The sequence below is a fragment of the Cynocephalus volans genome, chromosome 6 (genome assembly GCF_027409185.1).
Source record: "Cynocephalus volans isolate mCynVol1 chromosome 6, mCynVol1.pri, whole genome shotgun sequence".
NCBI classification, from domain to species: Eukaryota; Metazoa; Chordata; class Mammalia; order Dermoptera; family Cynocephalidae; genus Cynocephalus; species Cynocephalus volans.
Window position 1 is genome coordinate 41,467,749 of NC_084465.1, and position 23,083 is coordinate 41,490,831.

The 23,083-nt window shown below is 34.5% G+C and overlaps 1 protein-coding gene across 1 annotated transcript in view; it reads left to right on the forward strand.

Annotated features, from left to right (window-relative positions):
- PPP1R3A (protein phosphatase 1 regulatory subunit 3A) overlaps nt 1-23,083 on the forward strand; it is a 40,517-nt gene that overhangs the window by 11,866 nt on the left and 5,568 nt on the right. The window contains exons 2-3 of the mRNA XM_063099371.1: nt 22,490-22,545; nt 22,645-22,769. Of these exons, the coding sequence (XP_062955441.1) occupies nt 22,490-22,545; nt 22,645-22,769 (181 nt within the window). The remainder of the gene's footprint in view (nt 1-22,489; nt 22,546-22,644; nt 22,770-23,083) is intronic.

Sequence of the window (23,083 nt, forward strand, 5' to 3'; positions counted from 1 at the left end):
CAGTCCCACCAACAGTGTAAAAGAGTTCCACTTTCCCTGCATCCTTGTCAGCATTTGTTATTCTCAGTCTTTTTATTAATGGACAGTCTACCTGGGGTGAGATGATATGTCTACATGGTTTTGATTGGCATTTCCCTGATATTTAGAGATGTTGGCATTTTTTCATATCCTATTTGCCATTTGTATGTCTTCTTTTGAAGAAATGTCTATTCAGCTCCTTGCCCATTTTTTAATTGGATTATTTGTCTTTTATTGTATAGTTGTTTGAGTTCCTTGTATATTCTGGATATTAATCCCCTGTTGGAGGTATAGTTTGCAAATGTTTTCTCCCATTCTGTAGCTTGTCTTTTCACTCTGTTCATTGTTTCCTTTGCTGTGTATAAGCTTTTTAGTTTTATATAATCCTATTTGTTTATCTTTTCTTTTGTTGCCTGTGATTTTGGGGTCTTATTCACAAAGTCTTTGCCCAGTCCTACATTCAGAAGTGTTTCCCCTATGATTTCTTCTAGGAGTTTTACAGTTTCAAGTCTTATACTTAAATCTTTAATCCATTTTGAGTTGATTTTGGTGTATGGTGAGATGTCTGGGTTTAGTTTCATTCTTCTATATATGGATATCCTGTTTTCCTAACACCATTTACTGAAGAGGCTGTCCTTTCTTCAATATATGTTCTTGGTACCTTTGTTGAAGATCAGTTGGCTATAAGTATGTGGGTTGATTTCTGGGTTTTCTCTTCTGTTCCATCAGTCCAAGTGTCTATTTTTATGCCAGTACCATTCTGTTTGGGTTACCATAGCTTTGTAGTATAGTTTGAAGTCATGATTATATGGATTTTTTTTCTCTGTATTTCTTGAATTCTTGGTGAATTTCTTGACCACGCATTGTAATTTTGCTCCAATTTCCTCTCATTCATTTAATTTCATATCTGAGGATACCAAAGTTTTAATATTTGTTAGAACTTGGCTACAAAATGAGGTAGGGCTCTCATCTCATGTATGATGAACTGTGGCCTCTTAACAACTTCAGTTTTATAATATTTTACTATGTTAATAAATTAGCTTGTTCTTTATCAAATTAGAAATTTCCTTATTTTACATAGAACTCATTCAGGTAGTGTCTATTTTCAAGCACAGATTCAGTTAAGGGTTAAAATTTGTATACATTAAAAGTTAGCTATAGACACAGTATGTGGCAAATGGAGTGAGACATACCCAGAGGAGTTTATAAGAGATATAGAGCAATAGGCATTAGAAAAATGATTATACTGCATGCAAGCTGCCCTGTTTAGGAACAGCACCACAAGGGAATTGAACTTGACTTTGAATTTGTAAAATTTGGTTAGGTTGAGAAGGAGCAGGAGAACATTTATATAGAGTAAAAAAATACTTGTGGAGATGGCAACAAAAATGATAAGTTAAAGGTTTTTTTTAGTCGATCAGACTGCCCAAAATGGAAAAAATTGTGAGAGTCAATTTTGAAAAACAAGGTTGAAAAATAATTATACAGTATCGCTAGACTGAGGATTTTGTACTTTAGTCCCCACGCTGAAAGGCAAAGTATTATTTGAATTATTATTTGGTTAAATAATTATATTAATCCAGAAGAAGTATGCAGGATTAATTAGAGTGGAAAGAAAAGTTTGATCCAGATTGCTAACTGTAAAAAGGGAAATTTAGTGTAATTGTAAATGCTGAATATGATTTTACCAATTTTTTCTCCTGTGATTAAAAAAAATTATACTATATGAATTATGGCATTTATGAACACTATAATACTTACGGTTGTGTTTGGGGCATGTCATGAATTAAATAAACTCTCTTGTGTTTATAAACCATTATTTGCTCACTGTTTCTATATGTTGGTACATTTCAAACATAGTTTTTATCCTTTCTCATTATCAGTATTATTGAATTCAGCTATAGGTAATTTTTAAACGTAAATGAGCAGGTATGTATTATGGCATAGATTTTTAGATATTTCTATACCTATTTTATGGGTGATTCATCTTACCACTCTGGTCATGCTTAGGGAAAATTTCTTGTAATGAGTTTGGATCCAGACTCTTTCTGCAAAAGTTAAGGAATACATTTTAACTTAGTGAAAAAGATTAGTCCAGGCATCTCAATCTTTATGCTTTTAGATGGGTACATGGAAATTATACTAGTATGGTTTCTGCTATATTACCAATGACCTTAAGATTGAGAGGCTGTGGATTTTGGTTAACATGAAAACAAATTATGAAAATATAAGCAGCAAAACTCTTACTATGCTCTTCAACCTGTGCATTGATAGAATGCTAAAAAAAAATTGTGACTAGAAGAAATGAATAGAGGATCTTTATTCATTTAACAGACTTTGGTTGAACACATACTATGTGTCAAAAACTGTACTAAACACTGGGATACATCAGCAAACATTACAATCCCTGTCCTCATGTAGCTTACATTCTACTGAAGGGGAAACTAGTAGTAAATAATATACATAAAAAATAAGTAAGTTATGGTAGAATATGATAGATGCAATTGAGAAAATAAAATGCAAAGAAGCATAAGTAGAAGGAGTATTCTTCCTTCACTTCATTAAGTGAAGAATGTATTTCACTGAGAATGTGAAAATTGATCAGAGACTTGAAGAGAATCGCCGTGAAGATATATGGGGGCAGGAACTCCACGCTGAAGGAACAAGCCAGTCCAAATACTCTAAGGAAGGAGAGAACAGCAGTGTTTTAGGAGAAGCAAGGAAGCCAGTCGGACTGAGGCAGACTGAGTGAAGCTGAGCATAGTAAATGTGGTCAGGGAAATTGCAAGGAGCCAATCATAGACAACATTATAGTCCATTATAAATCTTCAGCTTGTACTCTGAAGGTAAATAAAGGGGGCCACTGAAGAATGTTAGACATAAGAGTGATGATGTAAATTTCATTGAAAAAAAGGCTGATGCAGGCTGCTGTAGGGGAATAGATTATAAAGGGAGAGCAAGGCAGAAAAAGAGAGAACTGTTTGGGGGCTATTCAGTAATCCAGGCAACAGATGACATGACTTTGACCAGGGTGGAAGCAGTGGAGGTAGTAAGAAGTAAGAAATGGAGTGAGGTAAAGCCAAGAAAATATCCCAAAGGGTTGGATATGGGTTTTGAGAGAAAGACACTAGTCAAGGATGACTCTAAGGTTGTTGCTGAGCTCCTGGAAGAAGAGGTTGTCCATAGTATGACACGAGGAAGACTGAAGAGGGAGTTGAGGAGGGGGAGAACATGAGCTCAGTTTTGCATATGTTCAATTTGATATGTTTTTAAATATCCAAGTGGAGAGGTAGAATGGGTAGTTAGATATACAAATCTGGAGTTTGAGAAAGAAAGAGTTCTGGACTAGAGATACAAATTTAAGAGTTGTCAGCCTGTAAATGGTATGTAAAAACATAAGACTGGAAGGTATCACCATGGGTATACATAAAGAAGAGGTGAGAGATTCCAATATTAAGAGGTCAGAAAAAGATAAGAATGCACCAAAGATGATTAAAATTAGGAACCAAGTTATAGTTATACAATATGCTTGGTATTCTCTAAAAGTTATGACCAAATTGCATCTACAAAACTATTTCAGTTGCAATAGATTAAAAAATCCCTGTCTTGGTGAGGTTCTTAGTTTTCAGAGAGTGCCTTTGTGTTTATGATCTCATTTGTTCTTTTTATCAACCCTGTGGTGTAGTTCAGGCTGATGTTATTATCTCCATGTGTCAACTGAAGAAAGAGGAGGAAGAAGATTTACATGCTTTTCTGAGGTCATAAAATGAGTAGGTGGATTTTGAGGGGACTTAGTAGGAGTATTTTTGACACTACTGCCTATGATCTTTCTGCTATGCCCTGTTACATTGTCCCATACCACTCGCGGCTAACCCAGGTCCAGTTTGCTTAGTTGGGAAGATAATTCGGTCACAAAAGTCTGTGTCAGGGAAGGTTAGTTTTTGTTTCTCATTTTTATTTTATTTTTTTATTTTAAGAATACTAAAAAAAAAGAGAAAAGCAAAATTCACCCTTTATTTTATACTTTTCTTTATGATGTTTCTACCTTAACCCATCCAGTTTCATTTGAAATTAATTTGGAATATAAACTTCCAGTTTTTTTCCTGATTTAATACAAATGTATACACTCTTTCCATTTTTTAAAACAAAAGTGAAAGTATGCAATGCACATGTGTTGGGCTACGAACATTTACTCATCAATATATGGTGTACACTGTTTGGGGCCCATTTGTAGAGTTGGAGGGCCTATTTTAGAATGAGGATGGTGTCCATGTTTGGAAAAAGAATGTACAAGTGATGATGCTTCCCCTTCTGTTTTCAGTGGATTCTGTTGCCCCTTAGGTTTCTTATAGGCTATTGGGCTTGTTTCCCAGAGGATCAGTCACTTCCCACAGAATCTCTGAGGCTGAGGGAGTGCAGGAAAGGCAGAAATGAACACATAACAATTGGCAGTTTGTCTTTGACACCAAACTCTTTTGAGGTGCCTTTCTCCTTTCCTTTGGCTGCCTTCTGGTTATCCAGATCCCCAAATTCTATTCTTTAGATTCATTTTTTCTGCTGAAGGACCCAATTCCTAATTCTGTTTCAGTGAGGGTGGAGTTGCATTATAGTTAATCTAATCAAAGAAGAAATTTCACATTTGGTTTATTTTTAAAAAGCACTAAATCATTGTAGCTATCATTGTTTTTGTTTTCAAAATGTCTCGATTATCTTGAATATAGACTATTAACATCGTACATATTGGATAAGTTTATGTAAATTATACTTGTGAGAAGAAAATATTTTCTATGAAATCAGCCCCATACACATTTCACAAGGAAAACCATTGAAAAGTGATAATTCTGAAAGACAGCAAGTGTGCTCTTGCAAGTGCCTTCATGTATATACCTTATTAGAAAAGATGAAAAGACTGGAATGTATGTAGTTATTGTATTTTTATACAAAATATTCTTGCACATGATAAACTCCAAACACATTAAACTATCAGCATTATCCAGAAACTTGCATTTAAGCCATTGTATTGCATGCTCTGCCTTTTTCAGTAACTGCCACCTCATCTCTATTGCTTTCACCTCAAGACTCCAATTGTTTCTTTTATGCGATCTAACCCACTAGTGTCCTTGGCAATACACTTTATGGGTGCTTGCATGAACAGTAATTTCTTGGGCAATTTGCCATATGGTACAACAAATGAAAAACATTTTGTTAGCCCAGGTCTAAATCTTCTTAAATATAATCACGTTCATAATAAGCAGTAGCTGTTAACATAGAAATGATGAATGTCTCTTACCAAACACAACATCTAACTTCCCTTTCAGTTAAAAAAAAAGTAAATTTAAATTCACTGAAGGATGGATAGGTAATGTTTATGATGAATAAAAATTAATTGTTTTATAGACCTAACAGTAGCATAAATACAATCCATATGCAATTTACATTAATGCTGGATGTTTTCTCTTTCCCCCACCCCCACTGTAAACCTTAATAGCAGAATATTTTTACTGAAAGACTTAAATTTATGTATATTCATATAGTAGAAGTTGGTACAAAATAGTAGTGTTAACTAGTGCTTCTCAAACTAGGTTGTACATAGAAAAGGGGAAAATAAGGTACCCAGACTCAGGCCTCACTACAAAGATTCTAATTTCGTTGGTCTTGGCAGGTCCCAGACACAGGTAATTTTTAAAAGCTCTGTAGATGATTCTAATGTGCCCAAGGACTGAGAATAACAAGTATAAACAAAGATCATAAATACAGGTGTTCTCAGTTACAATTTGAAATATACTGAAAATAATTTGATTAGTCATAGTAAACAAAGGAAAATTAGTTAATTCAAACAAAATAACACTTTTGAAAATGTGGCATGAGAGACTTTTAAGCATTAATAGCAACATGAAGGACTGTGGGACATTGAGATACAAAGGATAAGCCTTATAAAGTATTTATTAAAGATCTTTTGCTTCTGTGATGACTTGGAGAAAAGAGCACTTTACACAGCATGAAAAAGTTAATTTCTGTTTAGGATGAAATAAACTCTTAGAAAGTATTCATTTTTTCTATTCGAAGACACTAGTTACAGTGGTAAGAACAGATTTTAATCAGTAATACACTACTGCAAAAAGGAAGAGGGTCCAGTGTGAAGTGAACTCAACTTGGATTTGTATAGGGGTGACTGGGCATTTTAAAGAGAGAATGAGGGAGTGGTGAGGGGGACAAGAGGGAGCTTGTCAGGAAAGTAAAAATTATGAAGAGTTGGTCTGTATGAATGCTGGTTAGGCTAGCGGTGTCTGTTAGCTGGCAATTATCAGAGTTAGGATTCTATCCTTCCACAGAGACTGGGGGACAGAGGACCTCTCCTTCCTGATGATTATATTTTAAAGAAATGGCTTTCAGGTTCTTGCAAAAGACACTCTTGAATTGTAGAGGATACATACACATCTCAAAGGGACAGAGAAAGGATTCACAATTGTGAGCCCCTTTTCAGGAGATGCTCTGAGAAATGGTGGTCGGTCAGGAGCCTACCTTCAGGTCTTGGCTAGAACAAACTACGTATTTTTTCCGCCTCAAGCTTTCTCAGGTGGGCGCTTTAAGGGGAACTTGGATCATCCTAGAGATGTGCCCTTGAGCAGTTAGAAACTATGTTGGTATTTAAGTCTTCTAATGTGGAGACTGGTGACCAAAATCATTCGTGTTGAGTCTGTAGATTTTGTAGACCAAGGCTGAGGACAAGGAGAGAATCTTTGTCTTTTCTTTGTCATTAAGATCCACCTGTCCTCATCTTTTCGTTCTTTTCAAAGGACATGCATGTCTCTCTCACTACCATGCCCCACGGTAGTCCATCTGCCTGGAACAGTCTTCTACTTCCTCATCTTCATCTGAGTGATCATTCTAAGCCTCCAGGTCTCAGACAAAATGTTTCCTACTCTAGGAAGCCTCTCTTGCCCACCCTGCCTTCCCTGAGATTAGGTTAGTGCTCTTATTATTTTCTTCTGCAGGACTCCATGCCACCCCAATCATGAAACATACAATAGTGATGTTAAAGTGCTGCTTTATTTTTATCCTTCATTAGATCGTAAACTTTATAAAGGTGGAATTTGTTCAATCTTGGCCTTGTGCTAGTGGTTTAAATTCTAGCCTAATGCCCAACACATATAAAATATTTGTTGAACGAATACACGTTGAATTTTGTCTAACATTATTTTGAATGAGCATCATGTCCAATAGAAGGATTGAGTCTTTTTAAACTCACTTGATAGCAGTGTTCTTTAGAGTGTTAACTACAAAGTCCTGTACTGCCTTCTCAAAAGTGTGGCAGAGATCCTAATCTTTGTCAACATAACTTCATCTCAGCAGAATTTGGCTATTGTTCCTGACTTCTTTAGTAATCCCAGTATGTGGCCCAACTTCCTCAGCCACCTGCTCCCTGCCTTACCGTTTGTATCTGGCTCCCAATCTGCCCTTCGTTAAGCACCATATTGCTCTTATACTAATCTTCAACCATAGTCTGTGTATCTGGTTCCCAATTTGCCCTTCCTTAAGCACCATATTGCTCTTATACTCATCTTCAACCATAGTCTGTCTTAGTGAGCCTTCTCACTTCATCTTCTCAGGACTCGCTGGTAATGAACTTTGCTCTATTTAATCAGGGACCTCAAAAACTTCAACTGGCCAACCTTTCTTGGCACTTATGAGCTGTGCTCAACCTTCTCCATCCCCTCCTGTGGTTGGCTCCAGAGAAAATGAGATGATGTCTGCACTGTAAGCTTCCTAAACCAGCCAGCCTTCTTTCCTTGAATCTACATGTTCAGGTGTATCGTCTCTAAATCTGCTTGTATCCATTTCAGTCTAGAACCTGGATAGGCCCTTTAACTGTTGGATGCCTTCTAGCATTTAGTATTGAAATTAACATTAGCCAGCATTTGAAGTGTAATCAGGTGCTTGTGATAATTATATTAATAAATATTATTTAGGTTAAAAGTAATATTGCCTCCTATTTAAAGAATTTTAATAAAATATATGAATAAAAATATAAATTTAATAAAAATATAAGGAGTTACAATAAAATTTATGTTGGATCTCTTCAAGGTAGTGAGAATTTTAAAGCTAATTTAAAACTTATATTAATGACTTTATATGGAGATATGAATGTTTTATGATAAATAGATATAGACTTCTGTAGATCCACTGCAGATTTTGGGGTACATGGAGATTACAAGTTAAAAACTAAGTGTCTATTTCTCCTGAAATTTAGTAAGAAAAGGTAATGTAAGATTGTATTATAGTTTAGACTACACTAGAGTAATAAAGTGACAAGAAAACGAATATAGGCAGTATATAAAGTCCCAGATGAAAAGTTATTCCATAGCAAATTTTCCAAAACATGGTAAGTGGGTAAACTTCAAATATGCTTGAATACCTTTCCATGGATTCTGTAGCTAATTCTGTTGCACAAATATAACTTTGATCCCCTTCTTCATAGTATGTTAGTTGAAAGATTAAACTACTTTCACTTCATGATATTTTTCATATTGTTTCAGTAATGAATGTGGCTATTAACTATATCTTTTGAACACATGCAAAATGCCAGTGTAATAATAATAGTTGATATTTATTGATTGCTTGCTGTATGCCAGGCACTGAGTGGTTTATGTCCATGTCTCTATTTAATGTGTTACATTCGTATAATTACTCTTACTTGGTTTAATTGCACTTTTTTTCTTGTGTTCTCTCCCTTGGGCCTTTCTCTGCTCTCTGTTTCTTTTTTTACTGCACTACTCTTTCCCCACCCACCTTTAGTAAGAATTATTCAGCTGCTGGTTATATCATTCACGTTTCAGAGCTTCATTTTTAAAAAAACAAGCACTTTCTTCACTTGTCTCTATCATTAGCCAAAAACCAATTTGACATTGGAAAAAAATATAAAATCAGATTTTGACCTAAATTTTGACTGATTTAGTCAAAATGGTTCAAGTGGTTTGTGTGTATAAACTTGCCTCTAACTAAAGAAACGTGGGCTGAAGCGGAGGAGGTCTTTGAATGTGAAGTGGTAGATTTCACATGAGTATAGAATCTTTTGTGAAGAAATCTGTGACAGAGGATGGAAGAAAGAAAATAACTCACAAAAGGTGTGGGTGAGGGGTTGAAAAAAGAAAACGTGTATCACAAAATGTGGACATTTGCAAGGTATGCTTCAGTGCTTTGCATTAATAATTTGCATATTAAAAAGTCACGAGTCTTCACATTAATGAATCCCTAACTAGTCTTTGACACAATACACTGATACCTCCCTGGAGGAGTCATTACGGCCTATCATGTCAATGATCCGCATATTAATGACTCTCTTACACGCTCATCAACAGGTAGCCTAATAAGCTCCATTGAGTCTTTTTCATTTGCTTTTTAAATGTATCCTCTCCTCCCTCCCTTTTGTAATACCATTGTGAAGAATTGACAAAAAGGTGCATTAAGATGATTTTAATGTATGAAGTAAGTTCACAAAAGCATTAAATTTGGGAATAATGCTTAAGAGACTTACTGAGCCTGCCTAGAAAACTTTTCAAATGCAGTTAAATACAAATCCAGTTTGATAATAGGATTCTTATTCAAATTTTAACACAAACCATCTAACCCAATTTACTGTATTCCTGTTTTCCCTGATATATTAATTTATGAAATTAGTAGCATAGGTGGAAGGAAATTGTTTGTGAAATGAATTGCTTAAGAACAGAAATAAATTCCAACAGATTTCACATTATAGAGGCTACTAAACATTTGTTAAAACTAGTAAAACTCAGTAACTGATAGTATAAAAAAAATTAGAACTATGGAGGAATGCTAGCTGTATATCTAATTGTAGAGCAATCCAGAATTATGCCCAGGATCTAAAAAGTAACTTCATAGCTTTTAAATTTAACGTTTAAATAAAAACAATCCCAGCAAGGGATCGAGTATCTTAACATTTCCAACTAACTTGCTTTGGCATGTTTTAACTTTTGTAAGCCAAATTATTATATTTAAGATATCTTGTGATGTTTTTACAAACAGAAGAGCTATTTTCTACCATAAGAAATACTGAAGAATTGCCCTTCCAGTACTTTTACTGGATTATACACCGTTTCACCTGATTTACTCTCCAGAGAAAGGGAGGAGTGTTGATACATGTTTGTAATTCTTTATCAAGAGCCAGGAATGGGACAGAAGCTGGGGTAAAAGTTGAATTGTTTTGATACTTTGTTCCCTATAAAAAATAACAAAACAACCACATGAGAACATCACCAGTTCAAGGAACAGCAGAGGCCTCAAACGCCCAGGTGAGTGGTGGTGTTTGCTGCTCTGGCCTCACACCTGCCACTCTCATTTGGGCAAGAGATCTCTCTCCTGAGAGGTGTCACTTCTGAATAATTTGATTTCAAAATCTGGAAGTCTCATGCCCCTTTGTATTCACTTCCTGTCTGAACCTGTCCAAACATACAATGAAAGTATTAATTTAAAATTTTAATTATCTTTTCTTAAAATGGTTTTCAAAACAATATGTAACACAAACGCTGCAGAGCTTGGATGTCTGAGCTCAATATTTAACAAACCAAATAACTTAGGTGATGGTTACTGTAAAGTCTACAGAGAAAATGTGTTTAAACACATTTTCTTTAACTGCAATTAACTGGATCAGGATCCATGACTCTGTGATGATGACTTTCTACGTAACCACAAACAAATAAATACCATTACGAGGAAAATAATGTCCAGTATTTAGTATCCTCAGGAAAAATTACACATGGCTATACTCTGATAAGTTTTACAAGATGGAGGCAGGAAAAAGCTGTTAGCAATCACTTTGTGGGGGAATTGTGGAGAATCAGAATGTCGCACTTAAGAGGTAGCAAGATTCTCAGCTGGACTCTTACTTGTTTCTTGTCACCCACCTGCTTCATGGGTGACAATTACTTCCTTCAAGAACTCAGGTAAAATAAGGAGTTTAGGCCAATAAGTTTAAGAATTTTTTTCCCTGGTATCTCTCTGATGCATATTCTTTAGTTTTTTCAGTATCCATCACTTAAAAACATTTACATTTCTCTCTGTCAATAGAATATAATTGGCAGGTGGTGGCAGAGGAGTCCCTTGGGCCAGGTTTACCTATAAGTCTTTTTCCGCTTAAAATTCATGAATTCTGCTTGTAATTACATCTCATTCCAAAGCAACCTACAATTTTTTTGGCTCACACTTGGACCTCCAAGATTCTACTTAATTAGGCACTCAATTCTCACAATTTAGTGCCTCTTTAGAAAGTACACATCTTTATAGAATTACACATAGTGCTTGGTTCAATCACGGAATTAAATATAAAAAGTCTTTTTCTCCCTGATTCCTTTGGAATGAGCTAGAAAAAAAAAAGGCACCTACCTGCTTTTACTTAGACCTGCAATCCTTGGTAGGAAACAAAGTGTTAGAAATAAGAAACTTACCAAAGAATTTGCCAACAAGGTTATGTCTTTCAGTTACTTCTTTTCCTGCTATTGAAATTTCCTGCACCACGAAGGCAAAGTAAGATTAAGCACAGAGGCAATGGGCAATGTTCTAATTTAGAAATTGAAACACAGAAAATGTTCAGGAATGTAGTAATTCAGCTTTATGCAAAACAGTAAAATTACTCAATAAAACCATCTGGTCACTGAAGTCGTGATATGTTCCTAGTTACTTGAATGTTTGAGCAATTCATTACAGTTTACTCAAGGGGCTTGTGGTTTTTACCATGGTTTATGGTTACATTTTAAAGGCAATAAATGAGCTTGTATAATAGTTACTATTCAATACATATACTTATCTTAATCAATTGTAGATATTGATAATGTTCCAGTATAAGAAAGTTCATGGAAAGATTCATATTATCTCTTAATTCTATTTTTCCATGAACTTTTTGAACTACTCTTGTGTTTGAAAAGTTTTACTTGGACATAAATAAAATAATGTGGAAATAAATCATTGTATAATATGTAACAAAAAATAATATTATGACTAACCCACAAATTGTGCAGGTAAGATGTCTGTGTATTAAATTTAAATTTCTAATGCTGACCATAGATTTAACTGAGAATGTATCTTTGACTATATTGCAATTTCAAATTAGCAGTTATTATGTTTTTTTTTAAAAAAGAAATTTATAAAATAAACATTTGTAAATTCATAGAATACTCCAATTAGTTACATAAATATAGTGCTCTAAAACTGGAAGGCATGTCATTTACTATCAAAACTGAGAAGAGCCAATTGATTCCATTCTGAACAATAAAGGGGTTGACAGGTAGTGGCTGATTGGCTATGGAAAAGAATGGTCCTGGGCTCAATCAGTTCTTAGCAAAGAAGCCCCTTTATCTGTTTTCAGTGCTTGCCATGGGTCCTACAGGCAGGTCACCAGGAGTGTACTGTATTTGTGAGCTCTAATCTAGTGCAGTGCTTTCACTTTAGAGATAAGAAATGTGATGTCCTCAAAAAAACAGGGTGCCTTACCATGTCAGTTATTAGTCCCAGATTCAGCATATAAAGGGAGTATAAAGCCATTTAAAAATTCTGTTGTTCTTTCCTTCAGATTATTTCTTGCTTCTTTCAATGCCTGATAATAATGCAGAACTATATTCATTTTATTTTCCTTTCTGGCATTATCATCAAGGAACTGAACTTGATGCATCTTTTCATCCCAACTCCTTCTGCATAATGCCTTTAATTTTTTTTTTCCTTAGACACTTCTGTTCACAATTAGACATTTATCCCTCTACCTATCTCTCTTTTGATCAAATATTTCTTCTTCTGTCTTCGGTTTTATTCCTGATCAAGGGAACACTACTGGTATTTTAACACACACACACACACACACACACACAAACACACACACTCACACACACACAACTATTAAACTGTAATAGTTGGCTAATGTATTATAAATTTTACCTCTGGTTAAGTACAAGTCTTTGCTTTCTTTTTTCCTCCAATATGTGAGTAGCTATGAAATGTCAGAATGCTAGAAATTCAATTTTTATGGAAATATCAAATTAACATTATGAAAAAAATGGTACACAATACAGCATGTAATTATTTACCCTATGAAAACCTGTTCATTATTTCTGTGAGCATCCACTTATTGTCAATGCTGATATACTGTTAAGTGTCCTAAAAAGTATCTCAAATGAGTTTCGTATCATTTCTGATTTAAAAGATCATTTATTTTCCTTTCTTTCTTGAGGGGAAGGAGGGTAAAGGAAATCAAATGAGACCACAAGCTTTGAACTAAGAGGACTGGTCCAAACTTCTTGAGTAGTTTAACATTCACCTTTTAGTTATTTGTCATAGAGTAAGAGGTGATACCCAAGAATTCCAAGTTTGGTCCTCTTTAGACAGTTCTGAGCACTTTCAGCAGAGTGTTAAGGAGAACATAAATACAACATTCATGACTCACTTTGGAAACGATTCCTTTTTGTGCCAACATTTTGATTCCTCGTGGAACAAAGTTACACCTCACTGCATGCAACCTAATCCTGCCATTCACCCTCACTGGGTAAGTCTATCACATCAGACTTAGATTTTGTGGAACAGATCTCTGAGAGGTTCCACTCTCATTTTAAGAGACATATGGGGTTTCAGCACAATGGAATTACAGGACCTTAGGAAAAACCATATTATTACCTATACTAAAAACAACTACATTTTTGATGGTGTTAAAATTAGCCACAATTCCAAAAGCAGAAGTGCAACATATCCAGAAACTGCAGTAATATTAACATGGCTCCTAAATTCTGACACCGAATAAATCAATTGGGTAATAAAAGAAGGTGTGAATGAGCATTCCAGTGCACACTGTATTTGGAGAGGTTACTTTTAAATAAAAGATTACTTTCACTGGAGATGTACTGTTTTTTCTTTGGAGGGTAGTCTTCTGATAATAAGGGTATATTTTAAAAGGTTAAGCAAGTATGCTATCACAGGCTGCAAATTTTACTTTTAAAAGCAGCTTGTGAATTAAAGATATGAGAGAATGTGGTAAACATTAAAAAATATAGATAACTCCAAGTAAAAGAAGAAGCATGGAAATTGGTTTCTAACGATCAGTGTGTATTTACAACATCACTAATAATAGTAATAGTAGCGATAACAATAATAAATTTATTAAACACTTCCCTATGTTGGAAATTGTGCTAAATAATTACTCTGTGTAAAGAGTAGACAATATTTTGAAAAAAAAAAAAAATGAGGCAGAGAGGTTAAGTATCTTGCCTGAGGTCACATGATTAGTAATTGGCTTAGTAAGTATTAAATAACAGGAAGGACATATTTGCATGCAGGACTTTCTGCTCTTTTTCACTATGAATTGACCCTCTATGGAAAAAACACTGGCATGGTGACTAAGAAACTTGAATCTAGTTATGTCTTTGCCAAGAATTAGCTTGTGTGACTTCTGCCATAATGTTTAACTGGGCTTTGTTTCTTTCTCTATAAAACGATGGGATGGAATTATCCAAGTGTGAGGTCCCTTACATATCTGAGATTCTATGCGAATTAGAGGAATTTGGCATAAAAAGTAAAACAAACTTTCCTTAAGTTACATGAGGCTCAGAGGTAAAAGAGTCTGTAGGACTTAAATTTTTGAATGATTAACAGCTGACTCAGAAACACAAATTATTGTTTGCTTTAAATTTATTAGACACGTTGAAAACACCTTTTAATTCCTATTCCATAAATATTTCATTATTTTATTCTGTAAGGCACATAAGATCGGCCTATTCTTCAATGTGTATTTTCTATTCTGGGTATATTTGAGATATATAAACAATTATTTTCTTCTGTATATACAGCTGCAGCTGTCTTTAGTATAATTGGGTGTGATTTGCCAGACAGTCTGAGGCATAAAGAGGTACTTCCTGCACCGTATTTCTGAGTCTTGGAGTATTTGCCTGCAACCCCTTTTTATACATGTGGTTAGACCAGAGTATTTCTAAACACTTGTGCACCTCACCTAACTCTGAGGTTCCAGTTAAAAATCAGATTCTCATTCCCCACTCCTGAGATGCTGATTCAGTAGGCTGGGTTTCAGGCCCCTGATGCAGAGTTTGTAATAAGTACCAGGTCATTTTCACATAGGAGGTCTGTGAACCACATTTTAAGAGGCAATTTTGGATTTAAATTTGTGTCTCTGGAGCTAGCTGGCTACTAATTGGTTCTCTGGCTTTTAGTCTTTCATTTTCCTAATTTGCATATGATGCCTTAAGTTTGGAATTGCTGCCCTTCTTTTGTCTAGCTAATATTACTTCATGTTCTGGTTTAGTTCAGAGGCCATGTCCTCCTGGAAGCTATTCTTACCCCACTCTGCACTTCACTGAGCACATACTTACTGCACTCTGGGGTTATTGCTTTATTTAATTGTCCACCCTCCCTCCCTGACCTGTGAGCCCTTTGAGAGTAGGGACTCTGTCTTGCTTACTGTAGTGATCTAGTATAACATTTGAAAATTTGTGGGTACTCAATAAATATTTGTTAAATGATGATTGAATGAATGAATGAATATGGATTGATATAAATTTTAAACTATTACACTTTAAAAGCATAACTATTGGCTGGAAACCATTCAGTTCTTCCTATATCCAGCACATATTTATTTAATATCTTCTCTAGGTCATCTCATAAAATTTTAATATTACTTCCTATTTCTTTGAAGTGGAGGTAAATTTACCACAAATTGTAAAGATGATGTAAGCCTTTGTGCAATGATATTGTGAAAAAAAGGAAAAGTGATAAAATCTGGACATTCTTTTATTCTACAAGCACTAGTTTTCATTTCCTATGTGGTCAATAGCCTTCCAAACTCAACACATTTCCTTTAATGAAACTCATACTCTTCTCTTCACCATGCTTCTCCTCCTAATATCTCTATCTCAGTGATGGTTGTTCCATCCTTTTAAATACTCATACTAGAAACCTCCACATCATCCCTTATTTTTCTCTCATCCTAAGTATTGTGTAAACAGTAGCAAAGCATGCTGCAAATTCACATAAAACTAGAAAGAAGTAGGGGAGCTGGGTTTGGGCCAGAATGTCCATTGAAATGAATGAGTCTCCCAACTGCCTGTCATCTTGGGAGGGGTGGTCTGCATAGCTAAATCCAATGGACTTGGTGCACTGAGATACATTGTTGTCTACATCAGGAGTTGCAAATCTGGCCTCACATCAAAATCATTTCAGGAGAGTGTCAGCACTATTGTTCTCTATTTCCCCTCCTCACCATGCACAGGTCTATTAATTTAGAATTTACAGATACAGGGGCTGGTGTTTCTGATATGAAAGGCAATTTGGGGAACTGTTGTATTTGAGAGCTATAGTGTTAGTGAGAGAAGAGAGGAACAAGGTTTCAGGGCTTCTGAACCATTGCGATGCTTAAAGCTCTATATGAGCTTGATTTCTAGAGCTTTAGAAATTCTCCTATGTAGAATGTCCAAATCTAGTAAAAGCAGGTTGGCGAGGACAACTTACAATGTTATGGACCCAGGTGAAGAAAGTGTAGATGGGGAAACATTTTATTTTCCCCAGTGAAGGACTAGAATAAAAACCAGGAACCTAGGCATAACTTGCTGGTCTACTGTCCAGGCACGTGTACCAGAGGTTAGGGAAGAAGGCTGAAAGAGATGTCAGCATGGCCACCTAAGAAGCAGGTCACCCAGCACATTGGACACCAGAAACCAGCCTGCAGACAAATTCAAGAACTTGCTGACTTGTAGTGCAGAAATCCTCAGTTAACTACCAGACTTAACTCTCTCCACCAGTCTTGGAAGAATCAACACTGTAGATTTCTAATTCCCATGAATGCAACCAAGGTTAGGCAGAGAGAGGCATTTGAAAAATCTGTTTACAGAAAATTGACTAACAAATCATATCCATGCTACATCAAAAGTTATAACTCAAATTTGGTTCTTCTCTCTCCTCATTACCTTTACGCTTAACCTGCATCATGTTGTGCCAGAAATGTTGCAGGAGCCAAAGGACTAGTCTTCCTCCTCCACTGTGGGTCACCTCACCCAGGCTCTCCTTTACATTACCTCCAGAGATAGGTCCCTCAGAGTTAATCTGACCATGTCTCTCTCTCCCGCCCCCATTCCACTGGTGAAAATGTACCTAAGGAATTTAGTCCTGTTTTTCCTGGCATTCTAAAGCCTTTACAATCTAGCTCCTCAAACTAACTCCAGTTCTGTCCCTTGGCATTCTCCCCCAAAACACAGTCCAAAGCCTCTGAATATCTCATTGTTCCTGGATGTGTCTTTTCCTTTTGTACTTTCTTTACCATCATCTTTGACCACCTGTTGTTCCCTATGCCTAGAATGACTTTATCATTTTTCTCTAGTCTGGAAATCCTACTTACCCCTAAAGTCTAACTCAAAATATTACCTTTTCTGTATGAAAAATTCCCCAATTCCCCAAAGTGTCCTCCTTATTTCTGTCCTCTCTTCTTTCCTCTTTAAAAAATCTATTATATCCCATTATTAATTATGATATTTATCACTTATTATAGTTATCATGCCCTGTTGATGTGTCTATTTCCATCATTACATTATAACTTTCTTAAGGTAAGAGGCTAGAGATTATTTATCTTTGACTTCCCAGTGCTTATTATAATTCGTGGTATACAGTAGGTATTCAAAATATATATTACAATGAAAGACAACTTTATTATGACATTATAATGTGTCAAGGACTGTGTTAGCCACTGGGAATACAGAAAAACAAGAAACTCCCCTGATCAAAAGGTACTCGAGAAACATAAAGGGGAGATGAGAAATATTCAAAAATACATTTTTCTTATATCACAATTGTATATACTTCAGAGCCCTATCATCAGCAACCATCAAGTTCTTTTTCTTTCTCCTCAAATGTTTTAAAGGTTGGAATTAAACTCCTTAAATGTAATTGGTCATATGACTAATACTTTTAATTTCAGAATGGGATTCTTTTTATAGGCATCCTCTAATCTAGGCCAGAGAGCAGCTCATTTGTCTTTAGAAATTATTTGAAACAAGAGCTAAACTATTTAGATATTTTAAGTAATATAATAAGTCCCTGCAAAACAGCCACCCAAAACAATAACTAAATTCTAATCATTTTTTCCCAATTCCTTCCCCATAACTTGCCCCACCTGATGTAACCATAATCTTGAAAATCTAGCTCTCTTTTTCATATAACTTTTTATTATATTCTACGTGTTTCTTGATATGTAAATATTAAAGTTATTTTAATAGTTTTTATCTTAATAAAAAAAGAATTTTCAGGGGATGGCCAGTTAGCCCAGTTGGTTATAGTGCACCGTTGTTAACACCAAGATCAAGGGTTAGGATCCCTGTACCAGCCAGCCACCAAAAAAATAAATAAATAAAATTCCTTGGATGTATTATTTTGGTACAGTTCATTTAATATTATATTGCTAAGATTTATCCATATTGTTATATGTTTCTGTTGTTTATTAATTTTGAATGCTATATAATATTCCTTTTTGTGATATACATGGTTTTATATCTACTCTTCTGTTGATGGTCATTTGAATTGGTTCAAGATTTATAGAATTGATAACAGTGCCACCATGAACATTCCTTTTGCTCTCTCAGTTATGTGCAAGAGTTTCTCTTGAATATATACCTAGGAGTGGATGAAGTGATCATGGATTATATAAATGTTAGATTTTAGGAGATGATGTCAGTCAAACTGTTTTCTGACAATGTATAAGAAAGCCAGTGGTTCCAATACCATCTCCAACTCTTGGTATTAATGGACGTTTTAATTTTTATCAATTAGATGGGTACAAAATAACATCTTCTGGTCCTGATTTTCATTTCTCTGTTCTCTAATAATCCCCTTTATGTGCTTTTTGGCCATATGTGTTTTTTCTCCTGTGAGATGTCTGCCCTTACATAATGAAATGTTTGTGCTTTCTCATTGAATTCTAGGAATTTTAAAAATATATTCTTGATACCTATTTGTGTTGATTTTGTGTGATGCAAGCATCTTCTCTCAGTTTGTACTTTATATTTTTACTTTATAAAGAGCCTTTTAATGAATAAAACTTTCACATTTTAATAAATTGACCAACATTTTTTATAGTCTTTTTTCTTATTTAAAAAAGTATTTCATATTCTGAGGTCTAAAAGATATTTACATGTATTTTGTACTAATAATGTCAAGGTTTTTGACATTTAGGATCTTAACACATCTGGAGTTGATTTTTGAATATGTGTTGTGCCCATTTCATATTTTCCCATAAGAACAGCTATTTTTCCTATTTCTATTTACTGAAAGGTCCCTTATTTCCCTATTGTCTGACATGTTATGTTTGTCATATACCAAAATACTAGATATGTGTGATTCTGTCACTAAGCTCTCAATCCTGTCAGTCTGTCCTATAACCAATATAACACTGTCTTAATAACTAAATCTTTGTAAGAACTCTTGAAATCAGGGAAAGCAGGTATCTCCTCCCTGGTATTTCTCAGAAATATTGCAGCTATCATTAGCTCTTTATTCTACTCTTTAGAATCATATTTCCAAATTCTGTGAAAAACTGTTTTGGAGTTTTGATTAGAATTGAATTGAATCTGTGTAGATGTACCACATTTTCTGTATCCACTCATCTGATGATGGACATTTGGGCTGGTTCCAACTCTTGGCTATTGTAAAGAGTGCTGCGATGAACATTGGGGAACAGGTATACCTTCGACTTGATGATTTCCATTCCTCTGGGTATAGTCCCAACAGTGGGATAGCTGGGTCATATGGTAGATCTATCTGCAATTGTTTGAGGAACCTCCATACCATTTTCCATAGAGGCTGCACCATTTTGCAGTCCCACCAACAATGTATAAGAGTTCCTTTTTCTCCACAACCTCGCCAGCATTTATCATTCAGAGTCTTTTGGATTTTAGCCATCCTAACTGGGGTTAGATGGTATCTCATGGAATACTACTCAGCTATAAAAACGAATGAAATACTGCCATTTGCAACAACATGGATGGACCTCGAGAGAATTATATTAAGTGAAACAAGTCAGGCACAGAAAGAGAAATACCACATGTTCTCACTTATTGGTGGGAGCTAAAAATTAATATATAAATTCACACACACACACACACACACACACACACACACACACACAAAACCGGGGTGGAGGGAGAAGATATAACAACCACAATTACTTGAAGATGATACGACAAGCAAACAGAAAGGACGTTGTTGGGGGGAAGGGGGGGAGGGAGAAGGGAGGGAGGTTTTGGTGATGGGGAGCAATAATCAGCCAAAATGTATATCGACAAAATAAAATTTTAAAAAAAATTAAAAAAAAAAAAAGAATTGAATTGAATCTGTCGATCAATTTGGGAGAGAATTGGCATCTTCATAATATATTATTCCTTTTTTAAAATTATACATACATGTGTGGTACAACATTGATTTTCAATAATTGTGTAGAATGTGTGGTGGTTAGATCGGTATAGTTAGCTTATTCATCATTACAATATGCAATCATTCTTTGTGTCCATTGACCAGTTCCTATCTATGAACATGGTATATTTCTCAGTTATTCTGAATCTTCTTTAATATTTCTTGATGTAATTTTATTCTTGCACCTTTTCTATTAGTTTTTGTTCACAAATACTTAAATGTAACATATAATTTTTATTTATTTCCACTCTTCTATCTTATATTTATCCCTGAATCGAAAGTTTTTCCCTTGTACTTCTGTATTTACATATTTTTGTAAGACACCAGCATCATAATGCACAATTGGGTACCTAATCATTTGTCCCCAAAATAACTTAAAACAGGCTTCTGTCCTTTAGACTCAATCATTGAAGTATTTTAGAGAATTAAATTAGAAAAATTATTGATAACATTTTGGTTAGATAAAAACAAAAAGCTCGGATTGTCTATTGTTTTTCCTCTACAAATGAGATTTTTAGTATTGTTATTGAAATAAGAGGAAGCAGGAACAATTAAATGCTGTTTAATGATTTGAGATAAAATTGTCTACAAGGCTGGTATTTCAATAAATCCCTTTAAATGGTGAAAAAAAATATAAATAAATAAATACTGCTTTATGATTTATATATTTTTAAACACATAGACTTTATGTACATGGAGGAGGAAAGTGTTAGCTGGATTCTATAAAAATAACTCTTTGTATAGTTATTGGCCTCATTAAGCAATATAGATTTATAGAATGTCAGTATCAATTATGCAAATATTTTTTTCTAATGAAATTATATTTACATAAAAACATTGTTTTCATTTATATGCCCACTAAAGGTACCAAGTGTTTTTAATAAAGTTAAAATTAAGAATCATGAGTATATACAAAGCTGAATACCTTCTTATATAGTCAGGATGGAAGAATTTGCAACTTCTTTATGATATGTTGAAATAAAATTACCCTTCCTGGGATTTGGATCAAAATTGCCTGTGCAATGAAGACTAGATATATTACAAGAGTTTATCAGCCATTGCCAACTTGCAAGATTTCTTTTGTTACAGAACAAGTCATTGAAAAAAGTCAGTAGCAGAAAATTCAACTGAGAGAGTACAAGAAAATGTGGATACTGGACCAAATATTTCTGATGAATTGACTTGTTATAACTATACACAAAGTAGGTTTTTTCACTAACAACTTTTTTCCTACTGAGTGTCATGGACGAATCTAATTTCTAATGACTCCACAAATGCACCTACAAACAGATTACATTTGAATGGAAAAGGTATTTATCTTTTCCAATTGGTATGCAGAATATGCTGGAAAAGGAATTGTGACCTGAATCATTTTAAAGAAAGGAAATATATACTTGCATATGAGTAATCTGAAGTCTTGGCTATAAAGTAGGCCTGTGGCAACATACCTATAAAGTCTTTTAACCGAGTATGAATTTAGCTGCCTTTTAGATTTTGTTAGCTTTTTTTCTCTCTTTTTTTCTCCTTTTCTGGATCTCTATTAATGTTGTATCAATTCAACTGAAAGAATTTTCAGTAAAATGAGACACACAAAAATTAATAATTGAAATGTTAGAAAGCAATTGCTACGACCACAAATGGACTGTAAGTTCATAAAACTTTATCATTTAAACCAACAGAAAAAATGTTCTCACTTATGAAGATTAAATTCATGAATGATGGAATAATCTGCATTTACGTGTATTTTTACTTAGGTTATATGTTAATATGAGTGACAATTGTTTAGAAATGTGGCATTGTGTGAATCCTTTTAAAATTTTTATAAAGCCAATTTTTACTATTGAATCATTACAGAAGATTATTTTTTATTTAAATACATACAAAGTAATGTAAGAAAATATGAAAGGTTATGTAATGTTTATTTAACCTATTGCTGATTTGAATTCCCCCTGTACGAAAATACTTAGATTTAGCCACAAAAAATATATATAACATTTTGTTTTAAATTTAACAGTAAAGAAGAATCAGTTACATCAGAAGATAGTAACTTTGAGAATTCAAAGATTACAGGTAACATTTCTTCTTTAATTTTTAAACAAAATCTGTCTCTTTTATTAAATCCTACAATTAAAACAATCTTACATAGGTACAATTATATTAACTTTTCAGAGACCTATATCCCAACAATTGTTTCTCCTCCTGAGAACAAGGAAGACTTGGAAACCAGTAATCAAAATGTAGAAGATGTAAACAGGGAACATGATGCACATAATGAAAAAGAATTAGAGTTGATGGTAAGTGTTCTGGTTGCCACGGTATTAGGGAAGATGAATCCATTTATGCTTCAAAGATGCTGCAATGCTTGCCTTTCAATAGCTTCAGCTAATATAATTTGCAAATGTGAAAGCACAGCTTATTCTGTCCTTGCATCTCTGGCTTGATCAACAAGGCACTTTGATTTCAGTATGTTGCTTCTGGTCTCTGGAGTGGCAAATTAATGACATTCATTTCTTATCTTTTTACCAGCGGCTCGAGTAATAGTTCGTAGGATTTACAGGAGAGGTAGCACTATCCTGATGTGCATTTCTAATCTTTATGACAAGTGTAC